This window comes from Gossypium hirsutum, chromosome D08 (genome assembly GCF_007990345.1).
Source record: "Gossypium hirsutum isolate 1008001.06 chromosome D08, Gossypium_hirsutum_v2.1, whole genome shotgun sequence".
In the NCBI taxonomy this organism is placed as follows: domain Eukaryota; kingdom Viridiplantae; phylum Streptophyta; class Magnoliopsida; order Malvales; family Malvaceae; genus Gossypium; species Gossypium hirsutum.
In genome coordinates, this window is record NC_053444.1 from 53538108 (window position 1) to 53563701 (window position 25594).

At 35.8% G+C, this 25594-nt stretch overlaps 6 protein-coding genes across 8 annotated transcripts; 5 read left to right on the plus strand and 1 right to left on the minus strand.

The window, feature by feature from the left end:
• The first annotated feature begins 3037 nt into the window (after positions 1 to 3037).
• On the plus strand, positions 3038 to 8533 carry LOC107900755 (uncharacterized). The gene is made up of 13 exons (XM_016826457.2): positions 3038 to 3263; positions 3382 to 3703; positions 4299 to 4476; positions 4565 to 4614; positions 4701 to 4793; positions 4873 to 4961; positions 5177 to 5255; positions 5506 to 5588; positions 5971 to 6049; positions 6161 to 6881; positions 7194 to 7271; positions 7403 to 8051; positions 8175 to 8533. The coding sequence occupies exons 1-13, from the start codon at positions 3232 to 3234 to the stop codon at positions 8314 to 8316; spliced, it is 2595 nt and encodes an 864-aa protein (XP_016681946.2). The 5' UTR covers positions 3038 to 3231; the 3' UTR covers positions 8317 to 8533.
• A 124-nt stretch (positions 8534 to 8657) lies between these two features.
• LOC107900756 (protein TAB2 homolog, chloroplastic) lies at positions 8658 to 10676 on the minus strand. The gene is made up of 5 exons (XM_041098392.1): positions 10127 to 10676; positions 9957 to 10026; positions 9444 to 9615; positions 9118 to 9261; positions 8658 to 8968 (listed from the first exon to the last, which is right to left on the minus strand). The coding sequence occupies exons 1-5, from the start codon at positions 10666 to 10668 to the stop codon at positions 8709 to 8711; spliced, it is 1188 nt and encodes a 395-aa protein (XP_040954326.1). The 5' UTR covers positions 10669 to 10676; the 3' UTR covers positions 8658 to 8708.
• Positions 10677 to 11189: 513 nt separating this feature from the next.
• On the plus strand, positions 11190 to 16593 carry LOC107900753 (tRNA-dihydrouridine(20/20a) synthase). Of its 3 annotated transcripts, XM_016826455.2 has the most exons (14): positions 11379 to 11502; positions 11845 to 11882; positions 11960 to 12082; positions 12193 to 12319; positions 12867 to 12994; positions 13109 to 13178; positions 13281 to 13383; positions 13550 to 13667; positions 13794 to 13875; positions 14346 to 14407; positions 14546 to 14618; positions 14712 to 14795; positions 15050 to 15130; positions 15418 to 16593. In XM_016826455.2, exons 3-14 carry the CDS (start codon positions 12045 to 12047, stop codon positions 15583 to 15585), a joined length of 1134 nt encoding a protein of 377 aa, XP_016681944.2. In that variant the 5' UTR covers positions 11379 to 11502; positions 11845 to 11882; positions 11960 to 12044; the 3' UTR covers positions 15586 to 16593. The 3 variants fall into 3 exon arrangements, with proteins under 3 accessions (XP_016681942.2, XP_016681943.2, XP_016681944.2); XM_016826453.2 differs by having other exon boundaries at positions 11190 to 11502; positions 11845 to 12082; XM_016826454.2 differs by lacking the exon at positions 11845 to 11882 and having other exon boundaries at positions 11367 to 11502.
• Positions 16137 to 16593, plus strand: LOC107900754 (photosystem II 5 kDa protein, chloroplastic-like). Its single transcript, XM_016826456.2, has one exon. It carries the CDS (start codon positions 16137 to 16139, stop codon positions 16452 to 16454), a length of 318 nt encoding a protein of 105 aa, XP_016681945.1. The 3' UTR covers positions 16455 to 16593.
• Positions 16594 to 17500: 907 nt separating this feature from the next.
• Positions 17501 to 21241, plus strand: LOC107900752 (uncharacterized). Its single transcript, XM_016826452.2, has 3 exons — positions 17501 to 17857; positions 18192 to 18544; positions 19077 to 21241. The coding sequence occupies exons 1-3, from the start codon at positions 17629 to 17631 to the stop codon at positions 21012 to 21014; spliced, it is 2520 nt and encodes an 839-aa protein (XP_016681941.1). The 5' UTR covers positions 17501 to 17628; the 3' UTR covers positions 21015 to 21241.
• Positions 21242 to 21512: 271 nt separating this feature from the next.
• Positions 21513 to 25380, plus strand: LOC107899887 (actin-related protein 7). Its single transcript, XM_041098393.1, has 7 exons — positions 21513 to 21896; positions 22167 to 22382; positions 23102 to 23243; positions 23562 to 23806; positions 24427 to 24610; positions 24818 to 24885; positions 24965 to 25380. The coding sequence occupies exons 1-7, from the start codon at positions 21819 to 21821 to the stop codon at positions 25115 to 25117; spliced, it is 1086 nt and encodes a 361-aa protein (XP_040954327.1). The 5' UTR covers positions 21513 to 21818; the 3' UTR covers positions 25118 to 25380.
• The last annotated feature ends 214 nt before the right edge of the window (positions 25381 to 25594 follow it).

The window sequence follows — 25594 nt, forward strand, 5'->3', positions numbered from 1 at the left end:
GAAAACCCTTCTATGGTGTTTTTACTGATGAGAATGCAGAAAAATAAAGAGAAGTCTAGATAATTCCACTTCAATCCTAGCTTTATTAAGTAAATTTTGTAATATTCCGATTTTGCCCTTAATTCTCCTTATTTTCTTGCTGATTTTGTACATTTTTCGTCCAGCCCAAATAGACCTTGAGTCTATTTTCCTTTTAAGCCCTCTTTCTTTTATCATTTAAGCTATTTAATTATTTCCCATAATTTTACATTTACTACAATTTAGTCCTTTTTGTTCAATTAACTATCGGAACTTTAAAATTTCTTGACGAAACTTTAATACTAACTTTTTAACACTCCATAAATTTTTATAAAAATATTTATGGCTCAGTTTAAAATCTTTGAGTCTCAATACCTCGTTTTTTATTCTAATTATTTTAATATTTATTTCTAGTACACTATTCACTATTTCAAAAATTTTTCTAAATTCACATTTAACTTATTCTCATTACATTAATAATATTTTCTACTCACTTGTCGGATTTAGTGATCTCGAATCACCGTTCCGACACCACTAAAAATTCAAGCCATTACACTTCTAGCAGTGGACGAATCTTTATTCTCAGTGGAGGTGCCATTTCTTGGGTTCCAATAAATAAACATGTATTACTGATTCCACCATGATAACTGAATTTATTTCATTATCTACTGCATCTAAAGAAGAATAATGGTTAAGAAATTTGCTTTATGATATACCTCTATGAACTAAACCAATTTCACCTATTTCTATCAGTTGAGATTGTGATCCTACTCTAACAAATACATATAGCCAAATATATAATGGAAAGTCTAGACAAAATGGATTAAGACATAGCTATGTCTGACAATTAATCTCTGATGGAGTGATTAATATTAATTATGTGAGGTCAAGTGAAAACTTGGCGGATCCTTTGACAAAAAGTCTTGCTATAAATGTAGTCAGCAAGACTTCAAAAGGGATGAGACTCAAGCCTATTAATTAGAGTCACCAATGATGGAAACTTGATTTAACGCTTGATGTAACATCAAATCTTGAGTTCAATAAGACAAAATACATCATTAGTATGTGATTGTTAGCACTATAAATAAATTCATCCTAAGATTAAACTGCTAAGTACCCGTAATGATAAATAATGCTCTTAATGGACCCATAACATAAATATGTTAGAGTGTTATAATTACGAGAATATTTTTGATGGGATATACCTATGTTAGTGTAAAGTGTGACCGCTTTTAGGAGCTCAAGGGCTTGGTTTTAACAACACTCATGAAAAGAAGACACAGACACATGACCATAATAGTGTCCCTAGATACTATGTATTGACTGGTGTTGAAATTATTGTGTGAGATGTGTTCGGTTAATCAAATGGAGTAGTTGGTACAAAGCTTAGTTTAGCATGAAATTTTGATTAATTTTAACATGTTTTCACTAAGTGAAGGTTCAATCGTAAGACACATTCATTTATGCAAATTGATTTGCAAGATTATCAAAATCTAAAATATTACGAAAATGGGGGGAAATTGTTGGAATATTTTCAAATATTTATAGTGTTCCAATAACTATATATGAAAGGGTGTAATATCTTTTGGTTATTGATCAAGAGTTATATCATCTGATTTTTGACAAAGAATTATAACTATACAAGCAATATTACTTGAATAGTTATGAGATATTAGTTGAATAATTATGTCTTTTAAATATGCGATTATTCAAAAAAGACATTTATCGAAAGTTATGTCTTTATGAAGAGACATGAGAATTCCTATAAATAGGAGTGAGATTTTATTTGGAAGATATACAAAAAAATTTTAAAAGTTCTTTCTATCCTTCCTCTATACTCTACTATTATTAAATTGTTCTATAAAAAATTACTGTAGAAATTCTTTATAGAAATTGATTTTCTTGTTATACTTTGCTTAGTGCTTAGTGGTCTATTTTTATCAGTACAAAACGTAAATAGTCATCGGGTTTCATTGTATTCTCGAGGTTTATTTACTTGAAACTTATTTACACATTGAGCATAGGTGGGGGCGAATAGAACCTTAAAGATAGTTGCTTGATACATGCATTGGAGCCTTATCATATTGCTTCATTTTTCTATTTGAGTTGTTGTTCGTGTTTCGTTTGTGTGTTTCATACTTTCCTTATCGAAGTTTCACATTAACACGATTTGGGTTCTTTGCCACCATTTCTGTTAGTTTCCGCTAGAACTATAGTGACGGTTGATCATAGATGGAACCAACATGACCTTAGGGGAGATGATTTTAGAATTGCATTTTGGTCTGGTTAGTCTTTTGTATTGGAGTGGATAAGGAAAACCTTCAGCGAGACTTGATGCTAACAGACCCGGAAGTTAAGGTAAGGGAATGAGGAGTCATTGGCATATCAATTGCTTAAATTGATGAACTAAAAAAAATTAACGGCCACGTCTGCGGTCGTTAGTGTTTTAACGATTATGGACTAAAACAAACAAAAATGATAATTCAAATGACAATTTTGTAACTTTTAAAAGTCGAGTGACCATTTATGTAGTTTAACCTAACTTTATTTAAACATTAATTGCAATTTGCAGCTATTATAAATAAATATTAATAACTCTTGAATTTAAGATATTATATTTAAGAGTTTAGGATGTGAGGATTACTATTTATATATAATTAATATATTTAAATAAAATTATTAATATTTATTTATAATAAGTGTTTCACCATATTTTATTTTATTTAATTATAAAACATCGTACTATTATTCATGAAATTATCAAATATTCTCCCTTGGTAATTTAACTAAAAATCAGATTCGGCACAGAATTATTTAATATTGAAAAAAACCCTAAGCCAACTTAAAGTAAATAATCCATGGATTCAGAAGCTGACATGGTGGATTATGATTGGTTTACTGAGATCGTAAAGTTTTTCAGGAGATACCAAATTAGCCGGTTTACTTTGATCTAACTCGAGGGTATGGTAACCCCCATCATCTCCCTCGGGTTAAATTCAAACCAAACCAAACCAAACCAGATTTCACAAACCAAGAAAGCAGAGCTACACCCTAACGTCGCCGAAAAATTAAAATAAAGACCCTTTTTTTTTATTTTTCTTAAAGGTTTTTTATTTTAATTATTATTTTTTTAATTTTAATAATTTTGGGAGCGAGATCGCTAAATCTCTCAAAAACTCAAAAAAAAAATTCAAAATCCCAAAATCCCTCACTATGGCCTTTCACGTAGCTTGCCCAATTACATGGTACAATATTTTTTTTTCATACACTAAAAAGAAAAAAAAAAAGGGGACTTCTATCTTTTCTCACTTTGCTCTCGAGAGCTTGTTGTATTAATGTTTATGGTTTCTCTTTGTTTTGTAGTCGGCGAATTTGCTTCTGTTCGCTAGGGTTTCCTCGGAATCTCCAGTCTACAAACTCCAAGGATGGTTTCTTGCAGGAAGTGGTTCAAGTCCAGGGCTTCTTGAAAGACCCCTGGGGCGTTAGGGTTTCTCGAGAGGGGACCGTGCAGGTCCCCGTACCTAAAGTCGCCCCGGTTCCTGCCGGAGATGGAGGCGGTGGCGGCGGCGCTGATTCCTTGGAGGAGTCGGCTCAGGCGAAGCGATTCTCGCTTCAGAGGAAGGCTGCTGCCGCAATGGTGGCGGCTGAGGATTATGCTAGGAGGGTTGAGTCGGGTGATATTTCGGTAATTTTATTGCTTTTGTGTCTTAATTTTCATTTTGGGTTTCAGTGGAATGTAGTGAAGTGTTAATTTTGTTGTCATTTAGGGGTTATGATGTTTAACTTCATCTACATGTGTGTTTATGTTGGTAAATTTTGGCCATATATCGCGTGCAAATTTTTGTGCTCTATTTAAGTTTTATTTTGAAGTCTGTTTGGGTTGGATTCTGTTTTGTGTGGTTCGTTTTGTACTTAATTCAAATTTAAACAGTCCATATGTTTGTCTTGTATTGATGTCTGTATGTTATAATCTGAGTGATCCATGGTTTTGACTTCTGTAAACCGTGCATCGTGTAGTGAGCTCAGGAATACTGTTCTTGATTTTGAGGTAAATTGGAAAGAAAGATTCAATTGTTGACATTTGAGTTGGTTTTGATTTTGTGTTGGGTTGTTTATGTTCATTTTGATTGGAAATAAAACTTTGTAAAATGATAAGGGGAAAGGAAAAAGTAAGGGTCCTATGCTGGAATTGGTTACTATTCTATGTAGTATTCCTTTTTTTTTTCTTTTTTCTTTTTTTGGGCTTTCCAAGAAGTGATGAGGTCCTTTTTACTTTACAGGTTGCATCAAAAAGTTCTGCTCTGGACGAGCAAGGTCAGTCTAACACGAATGTAATGTGCCGCATGTGCTTTTTGGGTGAAAATGAAGGAAGCGAGAGGGCAAGAAGGATGCTCTCTTGTCGAAGTTGTGGCAAGAAGTACCACAGGAGCTGCTTGAAATCTTGGGCTAAACATAGAGGTACTAAACATAGAGTTGGTATAATTTATTGTGCTGTTATCTTATGCTACTGCTATATTGCAGTCTTATGCATTTGGCATGATTGTAGATTTGTTTCATTGGAGTTCCTGGACGTGCCCTTACTGTCGAACCTGCGAGGTAATTTGTTATGCATATTAGTACACATTTGCACCCTATTATTTTCAAATTCTTGGTTGTACCCATTGTTACTGATCTTTCTTTAGGTGTGCCGAAGTACTGGAGACCCAACTAGACTCATGTTCTGCAAAAGGTGTGATGGTGCATATCATTGCTACTGCCAACATCCGTCGCATAAGGTTGGATGTGCATTGTTTGTGCTTACTTTTATACCTCGATTACTAATAGAATGGCTCACAGAATCCATGGATTGTGCAGAATGTTTCTTCCGGGCCATATTTGTGCCCTAAACATACAAGGTGTCACAGCTGTGGATCCAATGTCCCTGGAAATGGTTTAAGTGTGCGGTATGATTAGCAGCCAATAGAAACGAAGCTTTTGCACTGAAAATTTCTCCTTTCTATATAGATTTATGCTTCAATTTTCTTCTTAGCTTTTGAAACTATTTAATATGCCATTTGTGTTTTTAGTGCTTGCATAGCTAATGATTTTTCCTGACCTTCTTGAGAAGCATTTCTTTAGTATTAATAATATCGATATCTATTTTTTATATATCTCACAGGTGGTTCTTGGGATACACTTGTTGTGATGCTTGTGGAAGGTTGTTTGTGAAGGGAAATTATTGCCCTGTATGTTTGAAGGTAAATTCCAGTTTTCTGGTTATTAATGGTGTTTAGGTGGTCTGATTTAAGGTTCACACCCCCCCCCTAGCGTAAAGAGTTTTGAATGAATCTGTTCCCTAAAAGTTGTTTCTTCAAATGAAAAAAAAAACAAGAAATACCGGTATTTTGAACTATTTTTATTTATTGATTATATTAGCAATGTGAATTCTCATGCTTCATGATTTTCTAGAAAGGTGAACTTACTAGGCATTGTGGTACAACTTTACAGGTTTACAGGGACTCCGAATCAACACCCATGGTCTGCTGCGATGTTTGCCAGCGTTGGGTGCACTGCCACTGTGATGGCATCAGGTTCCTTTCTACCTTCGTACTATTAAAGGACCACCAATCTAATTCTCCTCTGTTATATTGTTTATTTTTTATTTAACATGTTTGAAGAGGGCAGTTGCTGTCATATTATGTTGAGTTTGACACAAACAGAGGCCTATGTCTTTGTTGGTGGATCATCTTTTCAACATGCATCAAGTCCCATGGTTTTATTCCTTTGTAAATATATAGCGTCAAAATAAATGGTTAAATTTCTTAAGATCTTTGTAAAATGCTCTGCATGAGGTGTTTCCTTTTTGTAAAAGTTCTAGTACTCTAGTGAAAGAAGCAAGTGTGCCTTGTTTCAGCTTTATAATAGCCACACAAGTTTTGGATACTTTTTATTTATGAAAGAAATATTTTGCAGTGATGAAAGATATCTGCAGTTTCAAGTAGATGGCAATCTCCAGTATAAATGTGCAACTTGTCGTGGAGAGTGCTACCAGGTAGCTTTGCAGTGCAGGGTTCCTTTCTCCCTCTTGTTTTCTTCATTCTCAGAAGGGAGATAGGCAAAGAATTCTTTTCAACTTACAACTGCTGTCATAATGTTTTACCAGGTTACAGATCTTGAGGATGCTGTCCGAGAGCTTTGGAAGAGAAGAGACATAGCTGATCAAGATATGATAGCTAGCCTGAGAGCTGCTGCAGGGCTGCCAACTCAAGAAGAAATATTTTCCATCTCTCCATATTCAGATGATGAGGAAAATGGTCCTATGATGCCGAAAAATGAATTTGGGCGTTCCCTGAAGTTCTCTCTTAAAGGGCTTGCTGACAAAGCACCGAAGAAGAACAAGGAATATGGAAAAAAATCTTCAAGTAAAAAATATCCCAAGAAAAAGGCATACCAAGCATCTTTCATTAGCAAAGGAGAATCTCAGCTGAGTTTTGAGGGGAATCAAGATGTACAATCTCAAGGATACAGCTTGGGTGAGGACAGGAACAATGAAGTTGCATCTCAGATAAATGACGGACAAGATATTTCTTCTCCCGTTGCTGGAATTTGTTCTACCAATCAGCCAGGGGTTTTGAAACACAAGCTAGTAGATGAGGTGATGGTTAGTGATGAAGATAGAACATCTTGTGTTATTAAAATCAAAAGCAATAAACCACATGATTTAGGTCGTGGAGATGATAATGGAAAACATAGTAACAAGTCAAAGACTGTGAAAACTAAGAAATTAGTCATAAATCTAGGTGCACAAAAAATAAATGTTACCAACTCCCCAATGTCTGATGCTTCAAGCTTTCAAAGAGATCAAGATGTGACTTCATACAATGGTAAGGCTTGACTTATTCTGTTTATGATGTCACTTGCATTTGCACATGTTCACATATTAAGATGGTCATATTTTCTTATAGTCAGCTGTCCATTTCCTCTGATGTGCTGTCAGTGTTAAGTCCTAGATTGCTACTTGATATTTCTAGTTGCATCAAAAGATCTTAGTTTAGGTTTTTCTCTGGCCCTTTTTTTTTGTCAAGATTCTATTTATAGAATGTACAAGATAGTGGATGACATGCAATAAAATGTTTTCTCTGGTTTGGGTGTTAACCTAAAAACTATTCTTACTTCAAATATTTGGCTAATATCAGGTGTTCAAGATGCAAATCAACATAGAATTGGTGATAAGTTTCTGGATTGGCATGACGGTACTGCTAAATCTGGTGATGGTAATATAGCTATCATGATCCATTGCTTTGGTGTTAAAAAGTTTCCATTTTGTGTTGGCGTTGGTGACCAGTTGGGAGGTGTTTTTTTCAATGTTCCCAGTTGAGACAGTACAAATGTTTTCTGTTTGCAGGAGATGGAGTCGATCGCTCTGCCAAGTCAAGAGGTGTGAAAATAACTGGGAGAGAAGGAAATTTGATTAAGTTTGGCAAAATTAGGTCTGAAGCTTCTGAATTGAGGTCCAAATTTGGTGTAGCAAACAGTTCTGATGGATATGGAATTGGTCCACTCGAACACACACGAATTCCCTCAGGCAAAGGAAGCATAGATGGAAATAGGCTTGCTGCTGCTCCTTCAGGTGAGGTCTCTACCCTAAGAGGGGGTAAGGTGGTGTCAGGAAAGCAGTTGGAAGACAGAGCTGATATGTATGGCGAAAGTTGTGATGATTATGGTCACACACCTATCTTGAACTCTTTGCCAAAAGATCCCAAACCATCTCTTAAGTTCAAATTGAAGAAACCTGTTCTTGACAATCAGAATTCCCAGGCTCATTACGATGAGGAAAAGAGTTCTTCTATAAAGGGCCAAAGGTCAAAAAGAAAGAGACCATCTCCCTTCATGGAAAAATCATTGTTTAATGAAGATGAAGATGTTAATGTCACACAATCACATCAAGACAGTTTAATGGATGGCATGATGGATGCTAGTTGGATTTTAAAGAAGTTAGGAAAAGATGCAGTTGGGAAGAAAGTTGAAATTCATCAGGCCTCGGACAATTCATGGTAAAATTTGGCTATTGCTTTCTATGTCTTTTGCAGAATTCATTACTGAATTTGAGATTGTAAGATTGTTTTAGGCACATTTCCTGAATTAAATCCATATTTATTTTGATATTGAACAAACAGGCATAAGGGTGCCGTTACTGACAGCATTGAAGGCACATCCACATTAGCAGTCAGGCTAGATGATGGTAGAGTGAAGACTTTGGAACTTGGGAAGCAAGGCGTTCGTTTTGTTCTTCAAAAACAAAAGAGATCAAAAATTTGAACCTGAAAGGCCTAAGTTGTTCTTAGCGAGTGGATTTGTAGAGATTTTTTGTTCCCCCATTTTTCTAATTTGGCAGTGCTCTTATTTTGTACTGATGTTACTTTATAGCATAGGCATTTCGTTTCAGGCAGTTAAAGTTTTCTAGTGAAGAATCCAAGGCTGTATGACGTTTTCTTATTGTAGTGGTTGGAATGGAACTGTCCAATTCTCTTTTACACATCCCATCCTTCTCAACATCTAACTTCACTTTTGATTCCTCTTTTTGCAGTTCATCAAACTTGAAAAAAGAACTAATTGGTTATAATACTTGGAATCAATAATCAGCAAAACATTTTTTGAAGTTTAGAATCAAAATATAAGTATTCATATTTATTTCTTCAAATTGATAATAATTATACAGGGGGTGGGGGCAAGTCCAACAAGAGCCAGAAACCTACACAATCATCAGAGTCCAAGTCCTCTTGGATAGCAAGGAAATGTAATCCTCCACATGCCTTCTTTGCTGCTTCCCAAGCTTCAGCTTCACTTGTAGTTGTCGGAGTTTTCTTATAGGTTGCATAAACGTAACGAGTAGATATTCCAACGGATAGGATCAAGCAACCGCGACTGGTATCAGCCTCTACTGAACACACTTCCAATCCATTCATCCAAGCTGCACCAACACATTTTCATTCAACCTTAAAATTTAATTTTCAAGAAAAACCCCATAATTGAATTGTGAAGCCAATAATTGAGAAACAAACTTCCAACAGCTATTTCTAATGGTAAAGGAGGAAATATTGAAAGAGATAGTAAACCTGCCTGCCAATGGTTTTGCACGTGAAGAAGCCACTGCAAGTCCTGGAATCAATGTATTGTCATCAACTTCAATTCCCAGCAAATCCAAATCTAAACCAGCACCAAACACGAACCTTTCATCCAACGACGAAATCTCCTCTCGAATAGCTACAATGGAACAAGAGAAGGGTGTGAAAAGAGAGCAGGGTACTATTAACATTTTAGTTTAGAAATGAAGACATTGTCATCTTCTTTGGCACAAATATTCATCCAACAGCTAAATAACAAGAAGAACAGTTCCAGGGCCTTGTAAATGCATTGTTTAACGCCATTAGATGTGAAAGATATACCTGAAAAAGGTAACTGGACAAATGCCCATTTTTCTCCAAATAAGTTCTCTGGAAGTTCCACTGGGAAAGGGTTATCTAATGCCAAAAGTGGCTTGGAACCTTTTTGAAAACCAGGATGGCGCATGTATATAGTCTCATAACGTTCTTCCAACCAAAGAAGCAGTGACAGACACTGAAAAAAGGACAAGAACCATTTAACATAAGTATACATTATCATGTTTGGAATTAGAAGCTAAAAACTGTAGTTTATAGGTTAAATTTTGCAAATTCCAAAATCCTCTGCCACAAACATATTATCACATGGCTAATTCTTTCCACGTAATAATCACAAGATATTTAGTTAATAAATTTAACCATTTTTGCTGAAATTTCCAAATTCAATGAGTATATAGGGAATAATAAATCTGCGCATAATATATGAACTGATAGCAAAATTTGACTGGAAAACAAGCATCTATATCCACTTCTCTTGTACCCTTCATGAATCTTTTAAGAGAAAGATTCAGAACTCACCCGTTTACTCGGAACAGGCTTTATACCAAGCTCTTTACATGACTTTGTAATTATGGTTTGCATTTGTGACCTATAAATCCAAGAAGAACAAAAATCAATTAAGATAATTGAGTATGCTAACAATATAGTAAATATTTGCATATATGTTACAAGAAGATTGTAAAACTGACCTGAAGAAGCGGACTTTTTCTGGCAAAGGGACACCTAAATCCTCACTTATGGTTTCCATAGCATCTTTTAAAGTAACACTATTGATAACATTGTTGGGAAAGTACTTGGTATATTGAAGGGAAAGCGAACTGTCACACACTACCAGTTCCCATATCTTCTTGCCTCTAATATCTAGAATCGGCCTTGAGCAAAAATCCAGCTCCCACTCTGTAACACTCGAGGGATCGGTCTCTGAGTCAAGGTAGCTCAATTCTGAAGTTGGGTCGTCTTCTTCAGCGTCATCAAAAGCTTCTTCAGGCACTGACACTGAGCTTTCGGATATGGAATTTGGTTTAAAATGGTGGAGCTGTGGGTGGGTTTTAGATGGAAAAAGGAATGGTACGTTGTTGGGTTTTGTGGAAAAGTGGGATTTGGAGAAGGGTTTGTGGGATTGGCGAGATGGGGATTTGATTCGTGTGGAATTGAAGCTTAGAGTTGCCATGGAAAGGCAGTGTGAAGATGATGGCGGGTTTTCAGTTATAGTAGAACGTGAACCACACATATATCTGTTGGCAGAGATGGGCTGAGTTTTTGGATAGAGCATCCATTTCAACTTTGGGCCAAGAGCTTAGCCCGTTTAAAGGGTTAATTCACACAAGATATCCCCAAATTATTGCTAAAATTCTAAATTGATCCTGAACTTCAAAATGTTCTGATTGACTTTTAGAATATCATTATTGTATCAATCAAATCCTTCTATTAGCTTAACCATCATCTTAGAGGATAAAAGAAAGCTTGAATATAACATAGTGTTATTTAAAATACATTGATCAAATTGTAAATGTATGTACCTTTCAGGAGTGCAGTTAAAATTTTTTTTAAGGTGGATCGGTATTGAAAGATAAATTTAGAGAATTAAAGTGTAATTTTATCACATATTAAATTTTTATTCCATCGTTTTTAAAAAGAAAACATATAGTAACATTAAAATTTAAATCGACTATTCTTTTTTTACTATTAAATCCAAATTATACATGGAATAGATTCTCACCTATTTAAAATTTCATCCACTTTAAAGTCATATTTGATCTAGAAAATAACTTCCAAACTGTTATGCTTACAAAAGTATTATTCATACTTTAGTTTGAAGTTTTGAACCAATTTGAAATTTGAGCAATAGTTTAGGGACTTTTGATGAAATTAACCCAATTCAAATAAAAAGGGAAAGAAAAAGAAAAGGCTTTAAATGGCCGCTGCTTCATTATGTGAGGATTGAACTGAGGAGATCTGGAAGTTTGGACACTTTATCTTTTTCCTCGGCTCCTCCTCCCTGCAGCGCCTTCCAGCAGCCGACTGTTAAACAACAAGCAAAACCCATATCTCCTGTGTAATGAATGTAAGCTTTTAGTCTTTCAACATCTTCATTTCTTTCATTTTGTTAAGCAGTTAGTACTATCGTGTGTGTCGTCGTGTGCGTTCTTCAACTGTTCGATTAAATGTCTCTTAGAACCCCTGTCTTCTAAAGTTACATATGTTTCCTTACACATCAATTGTTTCATTTATAAGCAATACATGCATATATATGCTAGTTCGTCTATTTTTCTTAGTTAGGAGTTATTTTAACAAAAAAGGAAATGGAAATTTAAGATAGTTTTTGTCATTAAGTGCGCAGTAGCAAAAGTTTATAGCTATTGCTGGTATAATTTGAATGTATGATCTAGCTTCCTTTAATGGATAGGTACCTAGAGGAGCAGCCTTTGTCTGGTTAAAAGGATGGTGAAGTTTTCAGCTTATTCTTTGATGATATCGTCATTTACACCTTTTCATTCTATTATCCTGAAAAACCCCCGCAGATTTTCTAGAAATATACCTTTCAACCATTCAACTAAATCAAGGGTCGCTTCTTATTACCAAAACGTTGAATTACATACAGAAGACATGATGGGTGCTAGTCGCTATCTTCCTCCGCTATTTAGGTACGTAATAACATCTATGGCTTCCCCCCGCCTTGTTCCCCTTTTTTTTTTTTTTTTTTGGCTTCAAACACCCTACGAATGAGAATGTATTTTTATTATACGGTTTGCAGCGTAGCTCCCATGATGGAATGGACTGATAATCATTATAGGACTCTTGCGCGCCTTATCTCCAAACATGGGTGGCTTTACACAGAGATGCTTGCTGCTGAAACTATTGTTTATCAACAAGGGAATCTGGTAAGTTAGTGAAAGAAACATTTACATTTGGTAAGAGTATTATTTTTTAACCTTGTTTTCATATATCAGTTAGCAATCAAATGATAATTGGTAATTTTTAGCCACTCACATGACTTGTTTTTGGAAAAGAGAAGGAAAATATTTTGCTTATTTTGAAGAGGTCTTATTTTTTACAAGTGTTTTTACTCATTTTTATAATTTCAAGTTTAAATTTGTACTAAATATGCTTTATTTTATGTCTAACTATTGTAATAGATGTGTATTAAATAAGCTTTTTTCTCATGCTATTATACTAGTAACCACACGAGGCATTAGTGCCAGTAGTTGCAAACCTGGCATTGGGGAATCTTGGATCGAAAGCCCTTAGATAAAGTCAGAACACCAATAAAGATGGAAAGAAAGCAGTGGAAATCTTAGATGTATATTGGATTTCTCTGGTTGTTTTTGGTGAACATATGTTGAATGCTGAACTTTATGCTTGCTAGTGCTAAACTGTAAACTGTTAATAATTGCTGATCTCTTGATTTCAACTTTTTTGCGTGCTCAGGACAAGTTCTTGGGATATTCTCCTGAACAGCATCCTGTTGTCCTTCAAATTGGTGGGAGTAAATTAGAAAACTTGGCAAAAGCCACTGAACTTGCTAATGCATACAACTATGATGAGATTAATTTCAAGTTTGTACCATTTCTTTACATGATTTTATTCACTTTCCTATTGCTTTGCATTTTTTTCTCGTTAATGCATTTTCTTTTCTGTGTTTTTAATTATTGTTCCTGCCCCAAAACCAGTTGTGGGTGTCCTAGCCCAAAAGTTGCAGGGCATGGGTGCTTTGGTGTTCGTCTTATGCTTGATCCAAAGGTTTGATGGCCATGCTTGTAAAATTCTAAATGACAAGCTGATTAGATAAGTTTTTCTTTTCCAATGTGCACTTACCCATTCATTTTGTACTTACAAGGAAAGTTTGTTGGAGAAGCCATGTCAGTCATTGCTGCCAATACAAATGTTCCTGTCAGTGTTAAATGTCGGATTGGTGTTGATGATCATGATTCATATAATGAGCTCTGTAAGTTCTTTTGCCAATATTTAGCCGTATAACTGAAACTAAATCTGATGATTGTTGTTGCTTTTCCTTTTTGGGAGTTAGGAAAGGATTGTTCCAGTCATTGTATTTAGTTCTGACAGCTTCATTGGATGCTTTATTTTTCTTTCTTCTTCTTTCTCAATTTCAGGTGATTTTATCTACAAGGTTTCTTCCCTATCACCAACTAGGCATTTCATCATACATTCGCGGAAGGCTCTACTAAATGGCATTAGCCCGGCTGATAACCGAAGAATTCCCCCACTAAAGTAAGCTTTTATTGTGCTTCTTATTTGTTTATATCAAACAGTTCAGTGACCTTACCTGTTTGTCTAAATTCATATACCTCTATGTAAAAAACAAGCTGTTGATAACTTGCTTTTCTCTGAATTCAGATATGAGTTCTATTATGCACTCTTGCGTGACTTTCCGGACTTGACGTTTACCATAAATGGAGGCATTAATTCTGTTGTTGAGGTAAACCTTTTTCAAAACTGTATCTCTTTAATGATAATTTGTGTCCTCTGTTGTTATGTGGTGATGCCATAAATGTTATGTTAGGATCAGTTTCTGTTATTTCTCATACTATGGTGAGAATGTTTTCCTTCACAGATTCAAATTAAAGGAATTTTGCATCATTTCTTTTTTGGATCTTATTACTATCTCATTCTGCCGTTAGTAATTACCATTAAAAAACAGATGTTGCGTCCTGGAAAATTGAGCTTGACATTTGCTAATTGCTTTACCCTTTGGAGAACTGATAGGGAACAAAAACCTTCTGCTGAAAAGAGAAATATTTTGTTTGGATGGCTTAGAGTTTAATTAGCTTGGGGTCTTTAACCACCTCTGCCTTCTCCTTGGCATTGCTACCATAACTCTTGTCAGCGCTCTGATATGTGCAAAAAAAAAATCTATATCTTATTATCAATGGACATTTAAAATTGTAGGCAAATGCAGCTCTAAGAGAAGGAGCTCACGGTGTTATGGTTGGACGAGCTGCATATCACTAGTATGTATAATGCATCTCTTACTTTTTGCTTGCTATTAAGCTGTTGTTTTTCCGTATTTAGAAATCCTTACCCTCTAATCCTCTATTTTTGGCTAACTCGCTATTAGCTGACCAAAAGATGTTGGTTATCTTAAACAGCCCCTGGCAAACTCTGGGACATGTTGATACTGCAATATATGGTGCACCAAGTAGTGGTATTACACGCCGCGAGGTAGGATAGAAGATTGCTGCCCTTGATTGATGCATTTTGCTCAAATTTGTTATTAAGTTAATATCCTCTTATTGTTTATATCTCTACTTTTAGATCCTTCAACGATATCAAGAATATGGAGACTCTGTTCTGGGAAAAGATGGAAATAATAGACCTAATATCCGAGAAGTAGCGAAGGTAGGTAGTTTTGTCAGTTTCACATCATTATTGCATTTCTTTTGCTGATTATGGGAAATTGATGCTGTTATTGGCAATTGCAAATGGTTTCCAAAACCTTCAAAAATATACTGTGTTATTATTATCTCTGTTGATGTTATGTTCTATTTTGGTCTGCTCATGTTTCTGGTTTATTTACGGTTTATCTTGAACTTAATATAGCTTTTTTTTACCCCCATTACCTTCAGTCATAGTGTATCTTAATGAATCTGCAGCCTCTACTTAACCTTTTTTACTCGGAGCCTGGAAATGGTCTGTGGAAGCGCAAAGCCGACTCCGCTTTCATGCATTGCAAGGTATGAAAATTGTTGCAAACCTTCTTACTTCTACCTTCAGAGAGTTGGTACAACTTTGGGGAAATGGTCTGAATAGTTTTGTCCTAGAAAGAATCGACGAAACTATGCTACTCAATGCAGATAAAATTTCTTTAGCTTTTATCATTTAAGGGAATACACTTCATTCATTAGTCGAAGTAACTTCCTGAAACTATGGATCCATAAATTTATGATTGGGATCCTTAAGTTCTTATGCTACTCTCGCAAACTTTTATTAATGGCTACTGACACAGCTTTTGTTATTGCAGACAATGAAATCCTTCTTCGAGGAAACACTTGTGGCAATACCTGATTCAGTCTTGGATGCACCTATTGCTGGTGGAGTGCCATCTGGTCGTGAAGATCTTTTTGCCAATGTACATGATTTATTGCCACCCCAATATCACGCGAGAGAAGAGGAAGCATTGTATGCTTAGATTTATAATGTCCTAAATTCCTCAGTTCCAATTCATATAATCTCAAATTACAATTTTTGTAGAATACGGCCTAATTGGTTCCATGTATGTTGAATTCTAAATTATATAAATGGTTAATTCAAAAGATTTTGTTGTCACTCTATATGATCATTAGAATCTCTTGAATATTTTTCATTTTGCAGTTACTAGTTAGCCCCTTTTTTATTTTGTTTTTTCCTCCATATCCATTCTTCACTGGCCTGCCTTTCTCTAGCTGCAAAGGGTTATCTAGAGGGAGAGGCAGTTGTGTTCTCTACATTGTTGGCCCCCAATCCATTTTTGTAAAAATGGGTACCACCCAATAGATTTTAATGGCTACCACAGGTTTAGAACAAAGATAATATGAATGATGTGGCACTCAAATATTGGTCCAAAATTTTCTTCTGATAAGATCTCATATACGGATGCTCCATCCACCACCTCATTTTTTTTTTTCAGCATCTTTCTAGACTTAGAAATTTAAGCTAAAAAGGCCCCTCCATATTGGCACCTAAGAAGCAACTGCAGGAAAAATGGCATCCATCACCATGACAACATCATTCCTTAGCACCACTAACCTCACAAAGGGTTCTCCAAAAATTACCCAGCGGAGACTAGTGGTTGCCAATGCTGCTAAGGGAGCTCAAGTGGAGAGTGTCCAGATGAGCAGTGAGAGGAAAACAGAGGGCAACAATGGAAGGAGGGAGATGATGTTTGCAGCTGCAGCTGCTGCTATTTGCTCGGTTGCGGGGGTTGCAACGGCGGAGCCTAAACGTGGTAGCGCAGAGGCCAAGAAGGCGTATGCTCCTGTTTGTGTTACTATGCCAACTGCTAGGATCTGTCGCAACTGAGGCAGTGCCACTGCTCATTGCTCGAGTGCTATGAGACTATGCTTGTTATGGGCAGGGGCTGAAGGATGTAATTTAATAATGCTTGTAATTTTGCATTTTTATAATTGAGAAACCTAATTTAAATTTGTGTTTTTCTTAATTGTGATGATCACATATGGATGTTTTGATTTGTTCCATTTTCATCTTTCTTATCTGGTTTCCAGCCATCAGGCGTTTACTCCATTGTCCTCTGTTCCGAAACTAAAGGCCTAATTATGATTTTAGTCCTTTTTACTATACTGAAGTTTGAAATTTAATATTTCCATCACTTTAATTTTATAAGATTATTTGTAAGTTCTAGTTGATAACCCCTGTGTGTGTTAAAAGTGATGTGAATTTTAAACCTAAGTTATTGTCCATTAATCAAATATTCGTCTTTCATAAAAAAAGTTTCTTTTAAATTCAATCCTGATAAATTGATTGAGTCAGTAGGTGTGTTTTAAATATATATATATATTAAATTGATTTAAAAAATTTTATATGTAACTTTTTTTTATAGAAGTTACATGAAAAAAATGAAATTAGTATATACTAAATATAATTAGCGTATTTGATAAATGTAAATTTTAAATTATGATTTTTTTTTATTTTTATCTTTATTTTTAAAAAGTATTTCAATTTTAAATGAAAGATAATTAAAATATAATATAAAAAAAATTGATTGAAAATATTTTTATTAATTGATAATTAACTATTTATCTATTTATTATTTTTTATAATTATCAAACATTAAACCATTAAAAATATTAAATTTTAACACTAATTTTAAAACTAGATAGACCAGTCGAACAAGAAATCGATAAGAGAATTGGTTCAATTTTATATGAACCGATTGAATTGTATTAAAAAAATCAATGGACCATTTTATTCTATTTCTAATAATTTATTTGATCGAACCAGACAAACTAATCAAATTGGACATTCGAAACTTGATTTTTAATTGATTTATTTATTTTTAACTATTATCAAATAAATAAGTTTTTAAGTGCTCCTATAAACTCCTTGGGGCGAAATTGTCCTCAAAAGCTCCCTTAATTTACGACGTTGTCACCACCTCCAGATCTCTCACTTTAGCATGCCCGTCTCCTACAAAACTGATTCAGAAACCAAGGAATTCCTCAAAGACTAAACCACCATGGATGCTGTCCGCCACTACGACACTTCTTGGAACTCCTCCACCAACTGGTCTATTGCCGATGGTTCCCTCCTTCACTCCGTCATCTTCGAGTCATCATTAGCATCAATCGCCGGATCCGATCAACATGAACCTGCCCTCGATGATCTAACCGCCGTCGATTCCGCTCCTAAACCCCCCCTTATTTTGTGCCCTACTTCACCTGATTCCGGCCCCTGCGAGATCACCAGTGAGTCCTCCCGAACTTGTAACATGCCCTATTAGTATAGATTTAACAATTTCGAAAGAAAAGATTTATTGCGGTGCTGTTGATCGTACTGGATAATTAGGTTTTCATTTTTTTGATGAAGCATTCAGCCTTTTGATGTTAAATCAGTGGATTTACTTGTTCCTTACGATGTGAATTTTATTAGCATTATTGTTAGTCTGTATCAAATTCCAAATTTTATTAGTATAGTTCATTTTGGCATAGGATGAAATCAAGCAAAGATATATTATTCCTTCCCCTTCAAATTCTTATATTTTTCCTGACTTGCTTTGTGTAAATCATCTCATGCTTGCAGTTACTTTTGCCCAAAGCCATGAAGTAAGACAGATTTATGTCCGAAGTACTGCTCGGGTATATGAAATATACTATGCTCCTAAACCACAGAGCAGCAAGGAGTATCTCAGTACCGTTCGCTGTGGTGTTGCCTGCAGAGACGAAGAGGTGCTTCTTGCACCCAATTTTGATGAATCTGCATTTGCTCATCTGAAAGGAGCCAATACGAAGTTGGATGAGAAGACACTGAAAAATGACAGCAATTCCAACTCGAATGAAGATGATTGGGTTGAAGTGAAAGCTCCTGGTACTCCTCTGCTTTATAGTGGAAGCAATGTGTCATCAAATTCTGTTGTGCACTCAGGTAGCACACAGGTGAGTGTTTTTTTCTTAATTGCAGATTCATTCAAGCAAATCTTCCTTCTTTACCCTTTTCTCGGTATTCTATAGTGTTAGCTGCTTGTTCTTGGTAATTTCAGAATTTACAAGGGTTACCTGAACCTATTTCTATACAATTTGTGTGACTCTGGGAGTGGACTATAGGAGAGGTTGGAGAGAAAATAAATAAAAGCTTAACTCGTTATAGATGTTCAAAAGATTAGAATAGGGAAGCAACAATGGAATGGATAAGTAGTAATGGCCTTAGAAATGTAAACAATAAATGAATCTAAGTTAAAGGAACTGCATAATTTTAATTGCAGGTAGGAGTTGGTTTGGAACATAGTTGCAACACGGAAATCTTAGTTTTAAGGGGTAAAATAGGAACCTGAGATAGCCCTTTCTTTCCCCTCTTCTGCTTTTCTCCTTTCCGAGCAAGAGACTATCACTAGGGTACCAGTGTAACACTTAGACATAGAGTTGTGATTGTGTCTATTTTAATCCACTGCTGATTGATGGAAGTTCTCAGGATTTATATGAGGCTACTGCTGAGATCAATGATGCAAACCCCTGCACGTCTATTACTCTCCGGTTGCTTTCACTTCAAAATAAAGGCTGTGTATGTGTTGATGAACTCTATGTTTTTGCTGATCCTGTTGATATAGCTGATTCAGAAACTGAAGTCAGCCAGATGGGAAATGCGGGAGGAAATTCTCTTATGGCTATGCTTGCTCCCACACTTTTGCAGTTATCTAAAACAGCAGGTTTTCACCGCATAGAAAATGAAGAGGTTTTTGGCTCAAAAACAAAAGAAACGAAACAAGAAGATGGGTCAAAGAGCACTGAACCATTAAATTTTAGAAATGAAATCCTGCAAGAAGTAAAACCCAGTTTAGCCAATCAGCGGGAGGTGAACTTGCAGGAAGCAGTTGCAGCAACTACTGAACCAAATCAACATGAGATCCCCCCACTTAAGCATGTTACAATCAAGCCTGATGTAACATGTGGGCATATTGAGAGATCCCTGAATGAGCTTGTTTCTCGAGTCAGTAGAGTAGAAGATCTCCTATTGAAGTTTGAAGAGAACATGCTAAAGCCCATAAGCAGCATTGATGCAAGGCTTCAGCGTGTAGAGCAGCAGCTTGGAGAACTTACTAAGAACCCTAAGACATCTGAATTGCCATCTTGCACAAAATTCTCTGCACCTGAATTTTCCTGTCAGAATTCTGATAATTATTCTTGTAACACTGGTAATGAATCTGACCAACTTGTTGATGCATCACATGAGAAGGGTATTTCATCACCTAACCAACTTGATGAAACCATTTACCCGGTAAATGCTACTCGGTCATTCCCAAGACTTGTTGTCACTGCCCCTGATTTTTCCAATGCTGATGATGAGGATGATGACATTGCTTCAGAAACCGGTTCTGATCTGTCCAATGCTGATGATGAGGAAGATCATGTTGCTTCAGAAACTGGTTCTTCTAAGGATAAACCAAAGCACACCATGTCAATTGATGATGCATTAGCATCTGCCCTTGCCAACTTCCTTTCTTCAACTTCCATAGAGATAGAGAAGAATATTCAAGCTCCAACTGTAAAAGCTCCTGAAATTTTACATGAAGAAGATGGTATTATTGATAAAAAGGTGTTTCCAGCATCTGAACCTTGCTGTCTTGACACAAGAGATGGAAAGGATTCAACAACAGCATTGGGGCCATCCAATTGTTCTTTAGAGAGGATAGGGGAGGTGACATGCTCTCTTAATGAGGTCGATTCTGAGCAAGCAGCTAAAGAAGTTGTTGAAGACTATCAAAAGCAAGGTCCTTGCCATGAGACGGTTGGCTACATAGATACTCCAGCCAAACATGAACACCAGATAGTGGGGGACATGGGAAATGGGGAAGTTAGCAGTGCAACAAGAAAAATTTTGGTTCTTGATGAAATGGATATTCTGAACCAATTCCTTGAAGATCATATTGATGATGATTCTGATGTTGATGTGGAAAGAGCTCCTGGGGACAAGGAAATTAGAGGAGAAGTAGCTAAACAAGATCATCATGAAGACTTTCTGAAGAATTTTCTGGAATTATCATATGCTTCTTCTGTAGTGAATTTTGAAACTCCAATCCTGGATGTAAAGTTTGCCTCTGAAGACAACTCCATTAACAAGTCGCCTCTTGAAGCCCTTTTGTCTGACATGCAAGTAACAGGTACTGCTGCTTCCTGCTCTAAGAAAAGTGATGATGGTTCCCTTGAAGCCCTTTTGTCAGACATGCAAGTCACAGATACTGCTTCTTCCTGCTCTAAAAGTGATGATAGTTCTCAACCTGGTGAAGATTGCAAGTTGATTTCAGTTGACGAAGCGGATGTGGATGGTATGCCTTGGAACTTGGAGGTCGAAAACCTGGAGGATTATCCTGCATGTAACAACCATGAAGTTGCGGAAACAAACCTTATATGAAAGAGAAGTACTAGCTAGCTTCATGATGTTGTAAATAATCTGTTTTCAGAGTAATGTTCTAGAAACTTGATCTTGACTGTTAAAGTAGAAGCTAGCTTTGTGTCCGAATATGTTGTAAATAATTTGTTTTTTAGAAACTTAAATGAGTAGATAGTTAATAGCTTTACGATTGATGGAATTGGGTTAGTAATAGAAGTAAGAAATTGATTCGTAGTTGCTTATGGATTGATATTTGGGAGTCAAGAGAGAGATTTGGCACATCCTGTTATGGGCTATGCCATTTTATTTATTTATTTTTTCATTTCCAATTTTCGTTTAATTAGTGATAAAATTTGGTTTTATATCAGTTTTGGCACACCATATGGGATTTATTAATATTTACGTTGTTTAATAAATTACTAAAAACTATATAGATATTTAAAATATAAAATTAAAAAAAAAACCTCATTTTTTACGCCTTTGCTATTAAATTTTGATGAATAGGATCTCTAAATGGAGAGAACAACTCTTCCTGTGCTAAAAAAATATTAATTGAAAATTGAATAAATTAAAAAAAGAAAAAGAAAATAATAACGGTGGCATATAGATTGGGTACTGTAGAAAGAACGAAAGGAAGGTTAAGCTTAGTTCTGAAGAGTAGCAGTAACAGACGAAGCGATTTCTCAAAATACATCATACATTTTGAAGTGAAGCAAGAGCTTCAACATTAACGCCCTATCTAAAACCCGAGGCATCAAATCTAGGGTTTTCGCCATACACTGAACGTTAGGGTTTTGGTTTTGTGTCTTGTTTCTCTGTGGCCAAATGGAGGCGGCAGTGGTCGATGCTGGCTCCAAGCTCCTCAAGGCGGGACTTGCTGTCCCAGATCAGGCTCCATCCTTGGTATGTTTCTTTCTTTTTAACACCTCCTCAAGAATAACAGTGGCTAAAAAGAATTAAATTGATTGAAAAGGTTTCTTTCAAAGGGTTACTCTAACCAAAATGTAGCTTTTGATTTGGGGACAGCTTGAAAGCTCTCCCTCTCGCTCTATTCCGTTATTAATTAATATATTATATTTCTTTACGAGGTTTCAGTAAGAGTCGCTTCATTTTGGTTGAACTGCTTATTTGGGTTTAGGGTTTGCCAATTTGAATTCTTTGACTTGTGGACAGATAATACCTACTCAAATGAAACGTATGCTGGAAGATGGATCATCTGTTGATAATTCATTGTTAGAAGATGTTACCATTGATCCTGTTGTGCGAGGATGCGTTAAAGACTGGGATGCCATGGAAGATTTGTTGCACCATGTTCTATACACGGGCCTTGAATGGGAAGTTGGAAATGAAGGACAAATTTTGTTTACTGAACCGCTTTGTACTCCCAAGGTTACTCATCTTTATCTATTCTTGCTAATCTTGATCTTCGAGTTGATTTGTTTCTCCATCCCTAATGAAAGATGATAAACATCATGCTGTTCTTTCAAATGCTTTGTTTTGCATATTCATGAGAAAAAGTAAACTACGTGAGACTTTTGCCAAATGTAGACCTCATGCATCTGCTGTAATCATGGCGCTTAATTTTAGAGGGGATTTAGCAACTATTAAATCACTTTGTACCTCCCTATATTCCCTGCCATGCCCATTTTACTTGAGTTCAAATGAGGTATTGTAAAGAATTGGAGCCTTTTTGAGCCAGTTTGGGGTTGCTAGAAGAGGTGCTTTGTATAGTATTGTTCTCTTTTTCCATAGTGTGGTCAACTTGAATTTATTTAAAACTAAGATACTATTTAATTAGTTTAGAAAATTGCGAACCCTTTTTGGCCATCTTCAGTCTTTCTGTATAAATAAGCTGCTCCAGAAGTTGGGTCGAACATTCACTATGAAGTATGCCATGTTCCTGCTGTTGATATATTTTAGTTTACTGTTGCACCCATGTTAGGTATTGCTTAGTGTCAACCTAAGAAGAAAGCAGTCAAACTATCCCATTGCCACCTTTTTTCCCTAACATTATAGCCAACTCTATTACTCTGGTGTTGATTACCATTTGAATAGATGGTGCACATCATTGTACTTTTTGTGGCTCCTTAAATCTAATCTTTTTTCAGGCTGTTAGAGAACGACTGGTGCAATTGCTATTTGAAACTTTTAATGTATCGGGATTTTATGCGTCGGAACAAGCAGTATTATCTCTGTATGCTGTCGGGCGTATCTCAGGTTGTACTGTTGATATTGGTCATGGGAAGATAGGTATGTACATTTATGCTTTTTAAGCATGTGATGTTTAAGTTTTTGGCTGCTTGGTTCATATATGCAGTGGACATAATAGATCATTTTAGGCATGATGTTTAAGTGGAAATAGGACCAGCACAATGCTGAGAATCAAGTTATATTGCAAATGCATAAAAAATTAGCTGGTCAAAGTGTTAACTACCTTGTAAAATTGGAATTAAGCTGTGGATGATATATCAGGAATTACTTCCAATTGGCTTTAAGCTGAAAAGGCTTTTTTTCTCCCTGCTAATTTAATTGATTTTCTGTACTGCCACGTGAACTGCACATCAACAGACATAGCTGCAGTACTTGAAGGTGCTGTCCAACACATTGCCTCAAGAAGATTTGAAGTTGGAGGTATTGATTTGACAAAGCTACTTGCTCAAGAGCTGGGTAAATCAAATCCTATGGTGAACCTCAGCTTATCTGATGTTGAGAAACTAAAAGAGCAATTCTCGTGTTGTGCTGAAGATGAAGTTGCTTATGACAGAATGCTCAGATCATGTGAAACAGAGGAACATACTCTTCCTGATGGACAGGTTTGTCTTTTTCCTTTATGCTTTCTACCCCCCCTTGTTTTGGCCAAGAGAGAGTAAGATAAGAAAAACTGACTAAAAATGATATATGAGATGTGTATGCCTTTGGATTTGTGAAAGATGAATATTTTATGATATATTATCAGTTCTATGTCCTATATCTAGATGTACTAATTCTGATGGTTTCTATCAGATGTGGCTGTTAAATTCCAAAAGATAATAGAAATTATAATTGTCAGAACATGGTCAGAGTACTGAGAACGAGGAAACACCTCCATCTTATCTGCTCTCTTGGTTCTATGGTCATTCTACCTTTGTTCCCCACATCCTTAAAGATGTTTATAATCTTGTTACTTTCAGTTTGGATTTTTAGAATTTAAAATGACAAGTCTACCAAGAAACAGAATAACAGTGCCATTTTTCAGGAACATAAGTTGATAGTTCCCTCATTAATTGATCTTTTTACATGTATTATGGATATTCTTTGCTATTTCTGATAACATGGCTATACATTTCTCCCTCTAGCTTATTTTCAGCGTGCTTCATGTTCTTCGGCACATCTTCTACAAGTAGGATGTCTGAGTTGTGTTTCTGATTATAAGATTCTTCAAATGATAATCCAGGTGATAAGAATTGGAAGGGAAAGATTTACTGTTGGTGAGGCATTGTTCCAACCATCTATATTGGGCTTAGAAGCTCATGGAATTGTTGAGCAGCTTGTTCGTAGTATTGCAACGGTTTCTTCTGAGAACCAGAAGCAACTGTTAGAAAATACCGTTCTTTGTGGTGGGACTACATCTATGACTGGTGAGAATCATATCCTTCAATTTGTGTGATATTTGGACTTTGGATGATGAAGGTGGTTATTCCTGGATTGTTATAACGCAATTATCAATAACATGTTAAACATGCACACTCGTAGCTATGACATGAGTGTTGTATTAGAATTTTGGATGTAAAACTTGGGTGTAGTTTGCTTCCCATCTGATAACATGTTTGCCCTGCTTAATGCAGGTTTTGAATCCAGGTTCCAGAAAGAAGCAAGCCTCTGCTCATCAGCTATCCGTCCTTCTCTAGTGAAGGTAATATCATATCAATCTAATTGTGTATGCCTAGCTTTCTTGTTGATTTTGTTAATCTTTCGTGAGTTTTCTTTGGCAGCCCCCAGAATATATGCCAGAGAATTTGTCAGTGTATTCAGCATGGGTAGGAGGTGCAATTCTTGCTAAAGTGGTGTTTCCACAAAATCAGCATGTAACAAAGGCAGATTATGATGAGACTGGACCTTCTGTGGTTCATAGAAAGTGTTTTTGACTAATATTTTTTTTACTCGAATGAGCTTTTCTGTCTGTATTATCTTAGGAATGCTGCTAATGGCAGTATAAACCTGAAATTGAGGAGAAAACAAAGTTGTAAGTTTATGTGACTATTGATAGGTAACTGGGTAATCTCATTCAGTATTTCCCATTCTGCTTACAATATGTTTCATTTTGCCTTAATTTATGGAGGGCCGGCCTAGTTTATATGATTGTAATCGGAAAAACAAAGAAATAGAACATGCTCAAAAGGCTTTTGCAGCTTTGTCTCATTCTTTCGAAATCCTAAAGTATTTATTTCAACTTGCAAATCAACCCAGGCACTTCATAAACTCAAAAAGAAGAGTTAAATTAGGGATATCAAAAAACAATGAATTGTGAGTTGAATCCATTCACTAAGAATGGAATTACTTTTTATTTTCTCTTATTTGGAAAGTGTGTGTAAAGAAACGGTAAATTTAACAATTCCCAGCTC

Coding starts and splice junctions, on each gene's coding strand:
- LOC107900754 (XM_016826456.2), top strand. CDS start 16,137: ATGGCATCCATCACCATGACAACATCATTCCTTAGCACCACTAACCTC.
- LOC107900756 (XM_041098392.1), bottom strand. CDS start 10,668: ATGTGTGGTTCACGTTCTACTATAACTGAAAACCCGCCATCATCTTCA. Junction 10,027..10,126: donor GAAAAAGTCCGCTTCTTCAG/GTCAGTTTTACA, acceptor TTGGATTTATAG/GTCACAAATGCAAACCATAA. Junction 9,262..9,443: donor TGTCCAGTTACCTTTTTCAG/GTATATCTTTCA, acceptor GTTCCATTGTAG/CTATTCGAGAGGAGATTTCG.
- LOC107900755 (XM_016826457.2), top strand. CDS start 3,232: ATGGCCTTTCACGTAGCTTGCCCAATTACATG. Junction 4,962..5,176: donor GGAAATGGTTTAAGTGTGCG/GTATGATTAGCA, acceptor TATATCTCACAG/GTGGTTCTTGGGATACACTT. Junction 5,256..5,505: donor ATTGCCCTGTATGTTTGAAG/GTAAATTCCAGT, acceptor ACAACTTTACAG/GTTTACAGGGACTCCGAATC.
- LOC107899887 (XM_041098393.1), top strand. CDS start 21,819: ATGGAGGCGGCAGTGGTCGATGCTGGCTCCAAGCTCCTCAAGGCGGGA. Junction 21,897..22,166: donor CAGATCAGGCTCCATCCTTG/GTATGTTTCTTT, acceptor ACTTGTGGACAG/ATAATACCTACTCAAATGAA. Junction 24,886..24,964: donor TCCGTCCTTCTCTAGTGAAG/GTAATATCATAT, acceptor TTTCTTTGGCAG/CCCCCAGAATATATGCCAGA.
- LOC107900753 (XM_016826453.2), top strand. CDS start 11,880: ATGGTGAAGTTTTCAGCTTATTCTTTGATGATATCGTCATTTACACCT. Junction 13,876..14,345: donor GCATTAATTCTGTTGTTGAG/GTAAACCTTTTT, acceptor TTAAAATTGTAG/GCAAATGCAGCTCTAAGAGA. Junction 15,131..15,417: donor CCGCTTTCATGCATTGCAAG/GTATGAAAATTG, acceptor TTGTTATTGCAG/ACAATGAAATCCTTCTTCGA.
- LOC107900752 (XM_016826452.2), top strand. CDS start 17,629: ATGGATGCTGTCCGCCACTACGACACTTCTTGGAACTCCTCCACCAAC. Junction 17,858..18,191: donor CGGCCCCTGCGAGATCACCA/GTGAGTCCTCCC, acceptor TCATGCTTGCAG/TTACTTTTGCCCAAAGCCAT. Junction 18,545..19,076: donor TGCACTCAGGTAGCACACAG/GTGAGTGTTTTT, acceptor GGAAGTTCTCAG/GATTTATATGAGGCTACTGC.